Raw genomic sequence first — 17,230 nt, 5'->3', positions numbered from 1 at the left:
TGGCTGGTCCAGGCGGAGGTTCGAGTCCTCCCTCGGGCGTGGGTGTGTGTGTTTGTCCTTAGGATAATTTAGGTTAAGTAGTGTGTAAGCTTAGGTACTGATGATCTTAGCAGTTAAGCCCCATAAGATTTCACACACTTTTTTTTTGTGATTAATTTTCGGGCCAGCGTGCTTACTGTCATGTCTCTCTGTGTGTGAAAGTTCAATTTTTAACAACACTAACACGTTTACATAGTACGTGTCGTTTGTGTCGTTCGTACTCGAAGTGCAGACAACAAATTAAGATACTCTTGCAGTCGAAATAAATAGCTCGAAGGGTGGGGAGCTGAGTAGTGGGGTAATGTGTGGCCATCATATGGCAATCAGACAATGATGTCAGAATTCCAGGAGCGTTGAGGTTATGTCCATGATGCACAAGTCCAAAATGCAATGATGTCAAAAAAAATGGCTCTGAGCACTATGGGACTTAACATCTACGGTCATCAGTCCCCTAGAACTTAGAACTACTTAAACCTAACTAACCTAAGGACATCACACACATCCATGCCCGAGGCAGGATTCGAACCTGCGATGATGTCAGAATTCCCGGAATTGGTTCGAGATTATCTTGTATATCCACTGACCCTCTTCTTTTAGGAGGTCAATGTGTCTCACTCAACTTTCTGCTGTTTGTCGGGCTATACCCGTAAACTCATGGACATAGTCAGATTTATTGTTTGCAACAAATATGGTGAGCCTGTGAACGAGTATCTCAACCCACCTGGAATGATGTCTGCAGGCTGCCAGTCTGCAAGTCCACCATTGTGGTCAGGGGCCTCATGCAAACAACTGAAAAGTATACTGCGTTAAACTTAGCCTGTAATTTGTAGAATTCTGTGCCATTTTAGAGACTCATGGTTTCCAACCAGTTTAATTCTCTGAAAATTAGCCGACAAAATTGGAAATTGGTGTATCTAAAAACGTAAACATTGCAGTAAAAGTTTTTCTGTGGGTACCCTTATAACACCATAACAAGGGCCACTGTTATGTCTACTGGATATTCCCTGCTTTGGTGACCAATGGTGGAATGCAAGATCGGTACACTAATTACACTTTAGGAGGTTCAGTGCCGTACTCTCGACGAAAAGCACACCACACAGCTATAACTGAATTGCACCTGTTGGAACCGAGAATGCAAAACCCATATCCGACCACCGTGGCCGAGCGGTTCTAGGCGCTTCAGTCGGAAACCGCGCTGCTGCTACCGTCGCAGGTTCTAATCCTGCCTCGGGCATGGATGTCTCTGATGTCCTTAGGTTAGTTAGGTTTAAGTAGTTCTAAGTCTAGGGGACTGATGACCACAGATGTTACACTACTGGCCATTAAAATTGCTACACCACGAAGATGTGCTACAGACGCGAAATTTAACTGACAGGAAGAAGATGCTGTGATATGCAAATGATGAGCTTTTCAGAGCATTCACACAAGGTTGGCACCGGTGGCGACACCTACAACGTGCAGACATGAGGAAAGTTTCCAACCGATTTATCATACACCAACAGCAGTTAACCGGCGTTGCCTGGTGAAATGTTGTTGTGATGCCTCGTGTAAGGAGGATAAATGCGTACCATCACCTTTCCGACTTTGATAAAGGTCGGATTGTAGCCCATCGCGATTGCTGTTTATAGTATCGCGAAATTGCTGCACGCGATGGTCGAGATCCAACGACTGTTAGCAGAATATGGAATCGGTGGGTTCAGGAGGGTAATGGATCCCAACGGCCTGGTATCATTAGCAGTCGAGATGACAGGCATCTTATCCGCATGGCTGTAACGGATCGTGCAGCCACGTCTCGATCCCTGAGTCAACAGACGGGGACGTTTCCAAGACAACAACCATCTGCACGAACAGTTCGATGACGTTTGCAGCAGCATGGACTATCAGCTCGAAGACCATGGCTGCGGTTACCCTTGACGCTACATCACAGACAGGAGCGCCTGTGATGGTGTACTCAACGACGAATCTGGGTGCACGAATGGCAAAACGCCATTCTTTCGGATGAATCCAGGTTCTGTTTACAGCGCCATGATGGTCGCATCCGTGTTTGGCGACATCGCGGTGAACGCATATTGGAAGCGTGTATTCGTCATCGCCATACTGGCGTATCACCCGGCGTGATTGCATGGGGTGCCATTGGTTACACGTCTCGGTCACCTCTTGTTCGCATTGACGGCACTTTGAATAATGGACGTTACATTTCAGATGTGTTACGACCCGTGGCTCTACCCTTCATTTGATCCCTGTGAAACCCTACATTTCAGCAGGATAATGCAGGACCGCATGTTGGACGTCCTGTACGGGCCTTACTGGATACAGAAAATGTTCGAGTGCTGCCCTGGCCAGCACGTTCTCCAGATCTCTCACCAACTGAAAACGTCTGGTCAATGGTGGCCGAGCAACTGGCTCGTCACAATACGCCAGTCACTACTCTTGATGAACTGTAGTATCGTGTTGAAGCTGCATGGGCAGCTGTACCTGTACACGCCATCCAAGCTGTGTTTGACTCAATGCCCAGGCCTATCAAGGCCGTTATTACGCCCAGAGGTGGTTGTTCTGGGTACCGATTTCTCAGGATCCATGCACCCAAATTGCGTGAAAATGTAATGACATGTCAGTTCTAGTATAATATATTTCTCCAATGAATATCCGTTTATCATCTGCATTTCTTCTTGGTGTAGCAATTTTAATGGCCAGTAGTGTAAGGCCCACGGTGATTGGAACCAGAACCGCAAAATCTATTTTGTTGCTGTGTTGTCCCATCTCGACCTGATGGTCAGTGGGTAGTGTACGAATGGGTTAATTGCACCTAGCCAGCAACTACATTACAAACTTTCAGCTTGGTGCCACAGAAACTTTTAGTTTCGATGCCTATGATTAAAATCCACCCTCTCTGTCAATCTTAATTTTTTAGGGTAAAACCGAGAGAAAATCTGCGATTTCTTAAGCAATTCTAGAAAGTTCTTGTGAAAATTCTGTGTCGAAACTGATAGCCTCTCCCTACACCCAGTTTAATTTACCGCTATGTAACACTTCTGACACTAAATGTAACTGGGTTTTCTCTTTTGATGCTAGTCAATTGTCAGGATGAGCATTACTGCAAAGGGCATTTGATTCTAAAGCATTACGTCGGGGTGAAAAACACTAAATAAATTACTTTTTCTGTCTTAACAATATGTGGGCGGGGTGGGTTCTTCCTTGGCTCGGGTATGATGTAGAATGAAACAGCATTTTTACATAAGATAGCTTTTATTGAAGATTTGTACAACGGTTTTCTTACTGGATTGTTCTGGCTGGGAGAGCGGCAGCTGTGTCGTTAGCGAAGCCTTCTGCTGCGGCAGCGGCGGCGGCGGCGTCTGATTACGCGTGGCGGTATGTATCTCGTGTCGCCGTCTCGCCCAGTTTACTGGAGACGCGCCTCGTGAGGTGGCCCGTTTAATTATTGAGAACGAATTCGTGAATCGGACGGTGATACCTCGGATGTGGCGTCCCAGTGTTTCTCTTCTGTAAGCGGCCGCGTGTGCTGTGCGTCGGCCAGCGGAGCGGCGCGGCGGGGGAAGGCCAGTGTCCCGGACTCGAACAACGGACTCCCGCTTGCCTGTCTTCGGCTGTCAGATCTTCATCCCAGCTCACAGGTGACTGCTGATGTGAGGCCGTCTCCTTCCCGTCCTCACGAGTCACCCGGGTACGTAAAAATCAGTCTTCAAATACCTTTTACTCTTGTCTTCTGGCGGCGAGGCTGCGGCTTGCTATTCCATCACAGCGGCGGACTTGGTGCTTCTGTGTACGATGTAGTCTCTTCCTACATGACGGTCTTCAGCTCCAAAAATGAACTGAAAACTACTCCTGCTGTCGGGCCCACTGCGTCTCGCGTATTTATTCACTTCAGTTCACTGGAGGTGAACGACTTCACGGTCATTGCCTCTTCTGTCACGTTGAAAAGCTTCTCGAAGAATCTTCTTAACGTCGGTCATTGGCTCTTGGAATGTAGGCGAGGGTCTTTGATCACATGTGACAATTGAGAAACACGTGAGCCGGTCGGGCGATGACCTGACGGCTGAATCGACAGCTTCCGCTTATGTGGGGAGAACGATGGCTTCTCCTGAATTTGCTGACTTGCAAGCGCCGGCTGTTGCCACGGCTGCTCTGACCGCTGTTTGCCAGTGTGTAATTCTTCTAAACTAAACTAAGTTTTTCATTTATTTACTAATTTCTACTTCACTTCACATTGATTTCACTAATTTATTTACCTATCTTAAGCACCACTCAGCAGTTAGTAAGAGCATTTAGCTGCGTCGCCGGAAGCCCCGAGTATGTGAGTGAGGGAAGGCGTGCGCAGGTCCGCGAGGAGGCGGCGGCGGCGGCGCGGGGGGCGGCGGACGCCGCTCAGGACGCGGCGCAGGAGGCGCGCAGGAGCCGCTCCTTCCTGCAGCAGCTGACGCACGCCGCGCGCCTCGTCGCCCGGCTGCTGCTGCTGCGCGTCCTCACCAGGTGAAGGCCCTGGTGGACCTCCTTCTGGCCATTAAGACGAAGTTCACTACTTCTCATTCCCCTTCGGATACGTCACATTCCAGTGACGCTTGGCTCCCTACTCTGTCAAGAAAACCCTCTGATGTGTAGTACTTGTGCCGTCCAAGTTTCAGTACATCAGATTTTAAATGATGGTTTCTTACACTACTGGCCATTAAAATTACTACACCAAGAAGAAATTCAGATGATAAACGGGTATTCATTGGACAAATATATTATACTAGAACTGACGTGTGATTACATTTTCACGCAATTTGCGTACATAGATCCTGAGAAATCAGTACCCAGAACAACCAACCCTGGCCGTAATAACGCCCTTGATACGCATAGGCATTGAGTCAAACACAGCTTGGATGGCGTGTACAGGTACTGCTGCACATGCAGCTTCGACGCGATACCACAGTTCATGAAGAGTAGTGACTGGCGTATTGTGACGAGCCAGTTGCTTGGCCACCATTGACCAGATGTTTACAATTGCTGAGAGATCTGGAGAATGTGCTGGCCAGGGCAGCAGTCGAACATTTTCTGTATCCAGAAAGGCCCGTACAGGACCTGCAAAATGCGATCGTGCATTATCCTGCTGAAATGTAGGGTTTCGCAGGGATCGAGTGAAGGGTCGTAACACATCTGAAATGTAACGTCCACTGTTCAAAGTGCCGTCAATGCGAACAAGAGGTGACCGAGACGTGTAACCAATGGCACCCCATACCATCACGCCGGGTGATAACCCAGTATGGCGATGACGAATACACGCTTCTAATGTGCGTTCACCGCGATGTCGCCAAACTCGGATGCGACCATCACGATGCTGTAAACAGAACCTGGATTCGTCCGAAAAAATGACTTTTTGCCATTCGTGCACCCAAGTTCGTCGTTGACTACACTATCGCAGGCGCTCCTGTCTGTGATGCAGCGTCAAGGGTAACCGCAGCCGTGGTCTCCGAGCTGATAGTCCATGCTGCTGCAAACGTCGTCTAACTGTTCGTGCAGATGGTTGTTGTCTTGCCAACGTCCCCATCACTTGACTCATGGATCGAGACGTGGCTGCACGATCCGTTACAGCCATGCGGATAAGATGCCTGCCATCTCAACCGCTAGTGATACGAGTCCGTTGAGAACCAGCACGGCGTTCCGTATTACCCTCCTGAACCCACCGATTCCATATTCTGCTATCAGTCATTGGATCTCGACCAACGCGAGCAGCAATGTCGCGATACGATAAACCGCAATCGCGATATGCTACAATCTGACCTTTATAAAAGTCGGAAACGTGATGGTACGCATTTCTCCTCCCTACACGAGGTATCACAACAACGTTTCACCAGGCAACGCCGGTCAACTGCTCTTTGTGTATGAGAAATCGGTTGGAAACTTTCCTCATGTCAGCACGTTGTAGGTGTCGCCACCGGCGCCAACCTTGTGTGAATGCTCTGAAAAGCTAATCATTTGCATATCACAACATCTTCTTCCTGTCGATTAAATTTCGGGTCTGTAGCACGTCATCTTCGTGGTGTAACAATTTTAATGGCCAGTAGTGTATATTTGGACAACAGGGCAGTAGCTGTTTTACCAATTGGCATGTTTATTTTTCAGACAGTGAGATGAATGTGGTACGACTTTTACGATTTTGTAATACAGTGAGGTAACAAAACTTACTTGATACCTCCTAATATCGTGTTGAGTCTCTCTTTTTCCAGTGTAGTGCAGCATCTCGATCTGGCATGGGCTGAACAAGTCGTTAGAAATATTGAGCGATGCTGCCTCTACATTCATACATAATAGCGAAAGTGTAGCCAGTGTAGGATTTTGTGCACGAACTGTCCTCTCGATTCTATCCCGTAAATGTGCGATGGGATTCATGTCGAGCTATCCTGGGGAGCCAAATCATCCGCTCGAATTGTCCAAAATGTTGTTCAAACCAATCGCGACACAGCTGTGGCCCGCTGACATGGCACATTGTCATCCGTAATAATTCTATCGTTCTTTGGAAACTTGAAGTCCATGAATGGCTTCAAATGGTCTCTAACTAGCCGAGCATAACCATTCCCATTCAATGATAGGTTCAGATGGACCAGAAGACTCAGTCCATTCCATGCAAACACAGCCCACATCATTATGGAGCCACCACAGTACCTTGCACAGTACCTTGTTACAGCTTATGTCCGTGGCTTCGTGGGTCACACTCAAACCTTACCATCGGCTCTGACCAACTGAAATCGCGACTCATCTGACCAGGACACAGTTTTCCAGTCGTCTATGGTCCAATCGATATCGTCACGAGCTCAGGAGAAGCGCTGTAGGTGATGTAGTGCTGTTAGCAAAGGCACTCGCGTCGGTCGTATGCTGGGGGCTAGGTTGTATGGGGAAGGAGACCAGACAGCGAGGTCATCGGTCTCATCGGAATAGGGAAGGAAAGGGAAGGATGTCGGCCGTTCCCTTTCAAAGGAACCATCCCAGCATTTGCCTGGTGCGATTTAGGGAAATCACGGAAAACCTAAATCAGGATGGCCGGACGCGGGATCGAACCGTCGTCCTCCCGAATGTTAGTCCAGTGTCTAACCACTGCGCCACCTCGCTCGGTGGTCGTCTGCTGCCATAGCCCATTAAAGTCAAATTACGCCACATTGCCTTAATGGATACATTCGTCGTACATCCCACATTGATTTCTGCAGTTATTTCACGCAGTGTGGTTTGTCTGTTAGCACTGACAGCTGTACGCAAACGCCAGTGCTCTCTGTCGTTAAGTGAAGCGCGTCCGCCACAGCGTTGTCCTTGGTGAGAGGTAATTCCTGAACTCTGGTAGCCTCGACATACTCTTGACATTGTGGATCTCGGAATATTGAATTCCCTAACTATTCCCGAAATGGAACGTCCCAAGCATCTAGTTCCAGTTACCATTCTGCGTTCAAAGTCTGTTAACTCCCATCGCGCAGCCATAATCACTTGTACCTGAGTACAAGTGACACTCCGCCAATTTACTGCCCTTTTATACGGTGTGCACACGATACCACCACCATCTGTATATGTGTCTATCGCTATCCCACAACTTTTCTCACCTCACTGTATGTCTAACTTGTTTCTAAAACTGTAAGAGGGAAGATTTTATTCTGTTATCAGGGTGGCTGCCATTTCTTCTTCTTTTTATTAATTTTTTAAAAGTAATTTACCACTCACTCTTTTCTGAGTTATTTTATCATCTTCATAGAACCTAGAGCTGCAGCTTTATCTGTTGTAGTGTTGTACAATTTCGGTCTTACAAAGGGGCGACATGGCAATCGAATTCTTCTATTTTGTTGTATTTATGGTATGTGAAGTTCAAAGCTGAAATATCAATCACCTAAATCAATTCGATGCAACGAGTCACCTATGGTCCTTTAGCTAAACAATGATAGGTACTGAGTCGAAACACTTCGATTAACGACATATACCATGACACCAAAGAAGGCGAACCGCAACAAACTCGCCTTCGAAAATCAAAGCAGCCGATAGAAATTTTCGCCCATGAAAGAAAAGGTAACTGTGGTTTCACGACAGTTATCTCTTCAACTGAAATTTAGCTTTGCTGATATCTATGGATCACAACTTCAGTTTTGCGAAAATGGAAAATTACTGAAAATGACCACTGTATTCTTCACTCATCTGATCCCATGCCAAGGGCAAGTTTCTGCTAGCCAAGTGGTTTCATCTCCAGGTTTTTTTATTCTATTTTATTTTCCAAGTTCAGAGCCACTCCCCATAATGTTTAACATCTCTCCCTTTCTGCCAACCAGTGCTATGGATTCAGCTTAATGGACTTATGCCTCAGTTATAGTACCTGCCCCGCCCCCACCCCCGCCCCTCCACCTGATTCTGCCCTATTCCTTTGATTGCAATATGTTGGCTGTTTCAAAAATATTCATCCAATGTCACAAGACTATGTCTTGTACACGAATCACACAGAAACTGGGGTAAATTGTAACATTCAAGTAGGACTGCACAGTATTATTTTGAAAACAATCATTCGATTTTACAAAGATATAACTCTTAGATCTTATACATTCTTGGGTTACTTTTTACAGTTACGTTCATGATAAAAGTTTTCATTTACCTTTCACAAATGTTCAATTTGCTCTCCAGTGAAAGCACAGCAGAAAATCCACATCATAGTCAAACTCGTCTCATAATTTTGCGAACATGTCCCGAGGTAACTCCATTCACTGCTTCTGCTTTGTGACACTGTGGAAGCAGAGGTACATAGAAGAAGTCTATCAAAAACCAATAATTGTACACTAATCCTCATCAAAACAGCTGCAGCCCGATCGACCAGGCAGATTTCAATCGTTGTTGGCAGGCAGTTACATGGTACCACACATACGAAATGATTAGACTTTTAACTTTGAAGGACCAACATTTACTGCGCTACACGGCCACAAAATGAACATGTTTGCATAGCGTCAGGCTCTCATGGTTGTGAATGCAAGCGTCCAGATGTAGCGGCACGGAGTTATGTAAGTCTAGGATGTATTCCTGTGATATTCCATCCCATGCAGCTGCAAGGCACGATCGGGAGGTGGCAGCAGTGTGAGGATGGCCGTTGTCCTCTTGAATTGGGGCATGGGCGTGGTTGTCCACAAACAGCAGAGCCTTCGGTTGCAGGACCTCCACCACGTATGTAATGTTTCTCATTACAGTGTCTGATCCCCTCTGTATAGAGCAGAGGCCTCGAATGCAATCAACAGCACGTAACTGAAAAATAATATAAGTACTTTTGAGCACTAAATTAATTATAGGCGTCGACTTGACGTTACGCTGGTATGTTTTGCACACGATACAGCGGCATTACATCGACGTTATGTATGTATGACGCATGTTGTGCCGGTGTTATGCCAGCGTATCCATTTACCAATTATACGCCAATAAAAGCAATATACAGATTTGGCATCCTACCAGTTTGTCTACTGTACAACCGACTCAACTAATATCTTGCAGACTATGTTAATGATGTCATTATCTTGTATTGACAAGGCATCTTATCACGCCATTTGTTCTTTTTATCTCTGCTTCTCACTATGGCGCACATGGATGCTAGCGGTTCAGCAGTCATTAATGTGGAGCACTCAGATATTTAAAGCAAATGCCCATCGACAAGAATTGATTTATTTATGCATCTGCCAACAGTTTTTTTGGCTGGTACATCTGCATTTTTGGTCTTTTCTACCAATTTCACCAATTTCCGATTTGGCAACCTACCAAACTGCCAAATTTGCCAATTTCCAGATTTTGTCTCACTTGACTTACATTTTATACAGCATATGTCATGATGCTTTTGTATTTATACTGACATATCTTACTGCAGGGTATATACAATGTAAGTGTAGTGTATGAACATTGTATACATGGTATATTTGTGATAGAATTGTAGCGTAATTTTGGTGTAATTGCGGCGCTCTGACGCAAATTTATTAATTATGCAGACCGTTACCAAATTCTAGATTTGACATCCTTCCAAATTGCCGGTTATTTTTACCAGTTTGCCTGTTGTACAGCCAATACAATCAATTTCTATATTTGCTGCCACTTGACTAAGATTTTGCAGACTATGTTTTGATGTCATTATAACATTATTTTGTACTGTCAAAGTATCTTACCCCACTATTTTTTTTTTACTCTGGTTCTCATTGTAGCGGCTGATCCCCTCACTACAGAGCAGAGGTCTTCAGCAGAGAGCAACAGTGCGTGACTGATAAATAAAACAAGTACTTTTGAGCACTAAATTAATTATGTGTGTTGATGTGACATTATGTCAGTGAGTGTGAAATGCAAGTTGCTGACGTTACACTGCCGTGAGACTTTTGTGATGCATGTGCGTAACACGTGTATGACATCGGCAGATCGTTTGGATACTTTTGGGCAAAAAAAAAAATCCTTATAACTAATACCCGAGCTCTGAGCTACAATGGAAAGAATATTGCTCTGAAGTAATGGGGGTTGTTCATCCTCGAAGTACCGGCCGGAGTGGCCAAGCGGTTCTAGGCGCTACAGTCTGGAACCGCGCGACCGCTACAGTCGCAGGTTCGAATCCTGCCTCGGGCATGGATGTGTGTGATGTCCTTAGGTTGGTTAGGTTTAAGTAGTTCTAAGTTATAGGGGACTGATGACCTCAGAAGTTAAGTCCCATAGTGCTCAGAGCCATTTTTTGAATGGAAAATTAATATTACAATTCTCATGTACAAAAAAAGGAGATAAGAATGACACATCCAACTACAGGGCTATAAATATACTTGGTTCATTCTATAAACTTATAAAAAAATAATAAGAAATGAAATAAAAAACATTAAAAACCTTGCAGAGGCGCAGTAGGGTTTTAGGTCCGGTAGGCCGTGCACAAAGCAGGTTCCATTCTTAGACGCGTCGTAGATAAGTGCATCGAATACAACAGCCCAGCTTATCTTTGTTTTATTGATCTACAGATGGCTTTAGATAGGATTCAATTGACAGATGTGTTAAACAAGCTCTGCTGTCGGCGGATTCCTTCCAACTAATAAAAGCAAATGAAGACATTTATACCACCATAGACATCCAGGCGTAAATTGGTTTCGGGTTAACAAGCTGTGTAGCAGCGGTGGACCTCTCTGACGACGCTTCCCCATGACAAGACCTGTCGTAGGGCTGAACACAAAGTCTTTTTTTTTTTTTTTTTTGTAATATAGTCGCAGACGAGGTGATAAAGAAGGTGTTGGTTGGAAGTGGTTATAGAACGGAGGACGAATAAATAAAAATCATTTGTTGTGCTGACGATGCAGATCTGCCGGAAAACAAGGAAAATTTTACATATATTTAACGTGGCAGTCAGAAACCTAAATATGACCATAATCACTTAAAAAACCATCCTCGAAGTGCAGGCAGCAACTGACTACATTCTTGCAACAGAATTAAAATTGTTTGATGGTTATGTATCTGAACTTGGTTGCAGTTATCAGACAGCATGATGACGTCGACGAGATAGGGAGCAGTGGGCATGGGTGGTGGGGAGACTGGTGGGGGGGGGGGGGGGGGAGCAGATGTGGGGTTGGGAGCTGGTGTGGTCTTCACAGGGCAGTGAGACGATGGTATCAGAATTCCAGGAACGATGATGTCATGACCTTGACGCACGTGTCCGGAATACGATGATGTCAGAATTTCTGGAATGACATCTACGTCGGGGTCGAGATTATCTTGTATGTCTAGTGTCTACTGACCCTCTACTTTTAGGCGATCAGTGTGTCTCAGTCAACTTTCTGTGGTTTGTCAGCTCTACCTGTGAACTCACGGAGACTGTCAGATTTGTTGTCTGCAGCAGCTATGGTGAGCCTGTGAATGAGCACCTCAAACCACCTGGCATGTTGTTTGCAGGCTGTCAGTCCGTAAGTCCATCCATGTGAACAGGGGCCTCACGCAAACGACTGAAAAGTATCCTGTGTTAAACATAGGTTGTAATTTATAGAATTCCTTGCCATTATAGAGACTCATTGTTTCCAACCTATTTTATTCTCCGAATATTAGCTGCCAGAACAGGAAATTGATGTATGATGAAACATAAACGCTTCCAGTAAAATTCGCTGCTGGGACGCTTATGACAGCTCGCACGGGGCACTTCCCTGCCCACTGGATATGACTCCCACATTGGTGAGCAGTGCCGGTATGCAAGACCAGTAGACTTCTTACACTTTAGGAGGCTTAGTGCCATACTCTCGACGAAAATCACACCGCACAGTTGTAACTGAATTGCACATGTTGAAACGTAGAATGTGAAATTCATTTTGCTGCCATGTTTTCGCCATCTCGACTCGGTGCATACTGGGTAGTATATGAATGGGTTAGCTGCGTGTAGCAGGCCCTCTCTAGCAACTGCATTACCGGTACCCTTAAACTACCTCCCACGTAAACTTTTATTTTCGGTGCCTGGTCAAAATTTATCCTCAGTGTCAGTCTTCTTACTTTTAGGGTAATTTGTCATCTTTGTAATTATCACAGCTGGCCGAGGTGGCCGAGCGGTTCTAGGCGCTACAGTCTGGAACCGCACGACCACTACGGTCGCAGGTTCGAATCCTGCCTCGGGTATGGATGTGTGTGATGTCCTTATGTTAGTTAGGTTTAAGTAGTTCTAAGTTCCTAGGGGAATGATGACCTCAGAAGTTAAGTCCCATAGTGCTCAGAGCCATTTGAACCAAGCCAATTATCACAGAAATTTCCTAATACCATGAGAAAATCTCCAGTCCTTTAAGCAGTACCAGAAAGTTCTTGTGAAAATACTGTGTCAAAACTCATAACCTCTCCCAACAGCTGAAACACATTTTCGTTTGGAAGCGCCACACCAAACCAAGTCTAAATATGCTTACAATTGAGATCATCCTCACCACACTACCCATCGAGAAAATCTGCCTCTCGATCCCATGACGAGTAAAATCGCTTGTCAACTGTGGTGGCCTCATGCATCGCACTTAATATAAGTAAAACCAGTGACTAAATTAGAATCTGTACACAATAAGTTGCTACTATGAAAAATCACCTCATATGAAATCGGAAAACGTTCCTTAAAAATGGTAGTAGTTCAACATTTTCGTTTATGCCCCAGAGGTGTTGACATGAATTTGCAGTGCACAGAACTACCATGAGCGTTACATGGCGGACGTGCGCTGGGACAACTGGCGGGTGACAGCCTACTTCCGATTGGTGGACGCACGCCGGCGCGCCAAGGGGCGCCAGCCGCTGCTGCCTCTGCGGCCCGTGGAGAAGACACGCATGCACCCTCGCTCCAGTCCACAGCTTGTAAGCATGAGCACAGAACCGTTTGTTTGAACCATGACTTTGTAAGATACTGATAGACGTTGAGCCTGTACTACTTGAATAAGGAATTCTGCAGTAGTCTTTACTGAATGCTTTGTATACTCCACTTTGCTTTGTGTTGCATATTGCTGATTATTTTCTTTTTTTCTTTTGGAATTAGTGAAGATACGAATCCTGGCCGATCACAGAGTCCGATTCCTACGACATCACGAAGGATTAGCATCCATATGACATTCAAAGTCCTACATCAAATTACGAATTTCATGGATTGAGTACACGATGTAAACAGTAGTGTCAAATAATATTACGCTGATACAACATACCTACACTTTACTAAATACATGACACTAAAAAATTCCCTCATCCGTAGTCTATAAAGGTATACAACAGAACTTGCTAGAGGCAAACTACTGAGATGGCATAATCGTGCATTAATTATTACGGACAGAAACTGGTCTTCTACAAATTGTTAACATTCCAGTATGGGATGGAGCTTGAATCGGTGTTTTTTTTCTGGAATACACTCTAGAGTAACGCTTTCATGCTGCTCATGACTTAATTTATGCTTCTTGAGAGATGTTTCACTCATTATTAAATGATGTGCTACTCCAATCATTATCCTAAAAATTCGAAGGAACGTCTATAAAGAATCATATCTAATGATAAGTGTAAAATTGTTGCCGACAAATTTTCAGATTTATCATACTACATACGTCAAAGATTCACTTCTCTCAGAGATCATTTATCATATATCCTGTAATCTTGCAGCTAAGGAACACTAAGGGAGATATTTTAATACACGTTTTTAACACCAGACTCTTGCAGTGGGGAGGGGGGGGGTTGGGGTGGGGGTGGGAGAGAGAGTCCATGACACATTTGAATGTCAAAGGGTTGGATTTCCGATAAGATATGAAACAGGTGTTTGAAATTATAACGAAAAAAAATCAGCAAATTTTTGTCGAAACCATTTGCTTCGTACTGAAAACAATGAATTTCGTATCGAAATCGATTCGTATAATAGATTCTTTCAAGATATCTGATAGTATTATCGCTTACTGAGAAGCAAACAAAATTGTGTCAATTTACACCATACATGGCTCAGCAAAATTATAACAAACTACTCTGCAGTTGACATTTACTTGGTTGGCGCAGGATTCGCAGACTATTTCTCAACTATTTCACTCTTGAATAGCACATGGGCAAAAATTGAACAAAGAGTATATTAAAATACCTAACTCGTTCTGTGTGAGCTGGTTACATCAGTAGATTTCACTCACGTATGATAGTCCCACCTACTCACAAGCTGCTGAATACAGTCAGAAATCTCACCCAAAGCGCATCGTTTTGTTTGCTAAATGAGCCAGTACAATCAAGCAAATCGTTTACTGAATACTATGTAAGTCACAAAAATGTTTTTGCGTTGTTATACGGATTTTCACCCATTATACTTGCCCCCAGTATGTACAGACGCTGTTTATATACAGTCAGGTTTCTTATCATAATACAGAAATATGATTGCAGATTTCTGATCGTGAACAAAAAGTTCATTTGATCTTTGTACTACGGTAAACAACGATATTTCCACACGAAAATTGTGTATGTTGGTTCGTCAAAAATCTTCTCTTGGTTCTGCTAAAACCAATATCGAAGTCATCCGTATATTATAGTGATCTTCCCGGCTAAAAGGACTTCCAGTGTTAAAAACTGGTTGGAATCATAGTTCATAAATACTCGTATACACCACGAAATTTTCTCCATCAGTGTGCGTTTTGGTGTGTAGAGTAACACTACACACACAAAAAAGACCAAATGTTGCTTGTTGTAATACACATTCTAAGGTGTGAGGTTGATCTGCTATTCTGTTATTCTGCGCAACGGATTAATCTGAGATGTACCCTTTACCCTGTGGCTCCTGCAAGATGCAATTTCCACCCCCACACTACTACAGAAGTCAGACAGACGCTCCTAACGTTCTAAAGAGAAATGCCTGAAAAACTTTCAGCAATAAATATCTTCTGGAGTCGTCCGCTGTAAGGAAATGATACAAAAATTCACAAAATTTCTTACGTAACTAGTGGGATCTTGGGTACTGGAGTAGTGCTAGTTAGTGTAAAATAACATGAAACTAACGAAAGTTATTATTTGTTTTGCAAAAATTCTGAGAAATCACAATGGCACTTTTAGTTTTGAATTGAACAAGTTATATCCTGGTTCTTTTCGGAATGTGAAGTTACCTCTCAAGGATAGGATTCGCTAATGAAATTTCTATACAAAATTTAAGATGGTTGTTGATTTGGCAGAATGGCTGAGAGGCGCGCCTACTCAACTTGAATAATTATCCTTTAGAATGTTGCTAGGTACGGTCGAGGCTGTCGCGTGTCAAATGCAGTGAAGTGTACTGTTGTGGAGGAAATATGGGGCTCGCAATAGCTGTAGCGCACAATACCGTAAGCTGCGATGACTGCTGTCTGCGCCACTCGCTGCTGACAAATAAGATAACCCTCGTTCTATCTGGATTGACCTTCACCAATCAAACTCTCCCTATGCCTTGATGAAGTCAAGGATTCCTATTCGCCCCTAGTCTAACAATTGGCGTGGTACACCGGTCAGATAACCAGTCCACCGCGATGCCACTCAAAATTCGCTCGCAGGCGTTTAACTATAACTCTGTCCGTTCACACCGCACAATAAGTGTGTCGGCCAGCACAGTGAACAACGCTTAATCGCAAGGACTCAATATAGAGTAGCACTTCGATTCGCTCTCGACAGAGGTGCTCTCCCAGTGAAGTACTGAGGAGAGACTTGTTCCTCACTCCAAGAGCGACAACGGAATGGCCTTCTCCATGCCAGACGTGAAGGGGTATATCTTTTGGTCCCTTCCATTATTCCCTCAGATCAAGGCGTCAGAAATATCGTCTGCCAATCAGCATTGCTCTTCTAAAATGGGAGAATGACGTTTCGTTTAAGGCGACCAATTGCCAAACCTGTAGCATTGGCGTTTGGCGTTTGCTGTCTCCCTGTGAAAAATCTCTGAAACTGCGTGCCTAAAACATTTAAATAATATTTTATGTTTTGAAGAAGACGTTATTACTAACGCTGAAACCTGGGTAAATGATAAAGTAAGGCCCCTGAGATGTTCCTTGGTTTATGGAGGCAAGAAAAGAGCTACTGGTATGGGGTGCTGCGTGGGATGGGGGTCACTGAGTGAGATAATGCAGCTACCAGCTACCTGCCCTCGAACAGGGAATGTCCAGTCAGTGAACAGTGTACCCCTGGCTGCATAATACCTAATCACTCTAGTGTCCCTTGCACAGTGAGCAATAATTAAATACTGCATACCCAGGAGGGGCAGTGGTACTTTTTAAACATAGAACTAGGGGAGCTATCAGTGTAATTTATTTAAAAACGGATCCTGCACCTCCACAGTGTAATTGTTATGTAGCGCAAGTGTACTTTGTATATAAAAAAACCAACACCTCCACAGTGTAACTGATGTTTGAAAAAAGTCTCTCAACCAAATAACTGGACTAGATCCACCACGTTGTTTATCCTTGTTGAAAAAAACAGTAGATATTAATTGTAATAATATTATATCATCTAGGATACCCACGTTTGCGCTAAAGAAACATTTTATTTTGTATGAGGCGCATCCAGAAAGTAAGTTTCCCTATTTTTTTTAAAAACAAAGACAACATACTTATATGAAAAACTTTATTGGCAGCAGCTACAGCAATGTTTGAGTTATTTTGTGACATAGTTACAAAAGAACTGAGACACCTGTCATATCGTGGGATTAACTTTTCTATTCCTGTGTCGTAGAAGTGTGCCGCCTGTGAGTGGAACCAGCATGTGACAGTCG

The 17,230-nt window shown here is 44.2% G+C and overlaps 1 protein-coding gene across 1 annotated transcript in view; it reads left to right on the top strand.

The window, feature by feature from the left end:
• LOC126196566 (protein sneaky) overlaps nt 1-17,230 on the top strand; it is a 299,090-nt gene that overhangs the window by 46,765 nt on the left and 235,095 nt on the right. The window contains exons 5-6 of the mRNA XM_049934577.1: nt 4,427-4,527; nt 13,182-13,353. Coding sequence (XP_049790534.1) covers nt 4,427-4,527; nt 13,182-13,353 — 273 coding nt within the window. The remainder of the gene's footprint in view (nt 1-4,426; nt 4,528-13,181; nt 13,354-17,230) is intronic.

The sequence above is a fragment of the Schistocerca nitens genome, chromosome 1, assembly GCF_023898315.1.
Source record: "Schistocerca nitens isolate TAMUIC-IGC-003100 chromosome 1, iqSchNite1.1, whole genome shotgun sequence".
NCBI classification, from domain to species: Eukaryota; Metazoa; Arthropoda; class Insecta; order Orthoptera; family Acrididae; genus Schistocerca; species Schistocerca nitens.
The sequence above is the reverse complement of the archived record's forward strand: the minus strand, read 5'-3'. Positions and strand labels throughout refer to the sequence as shown.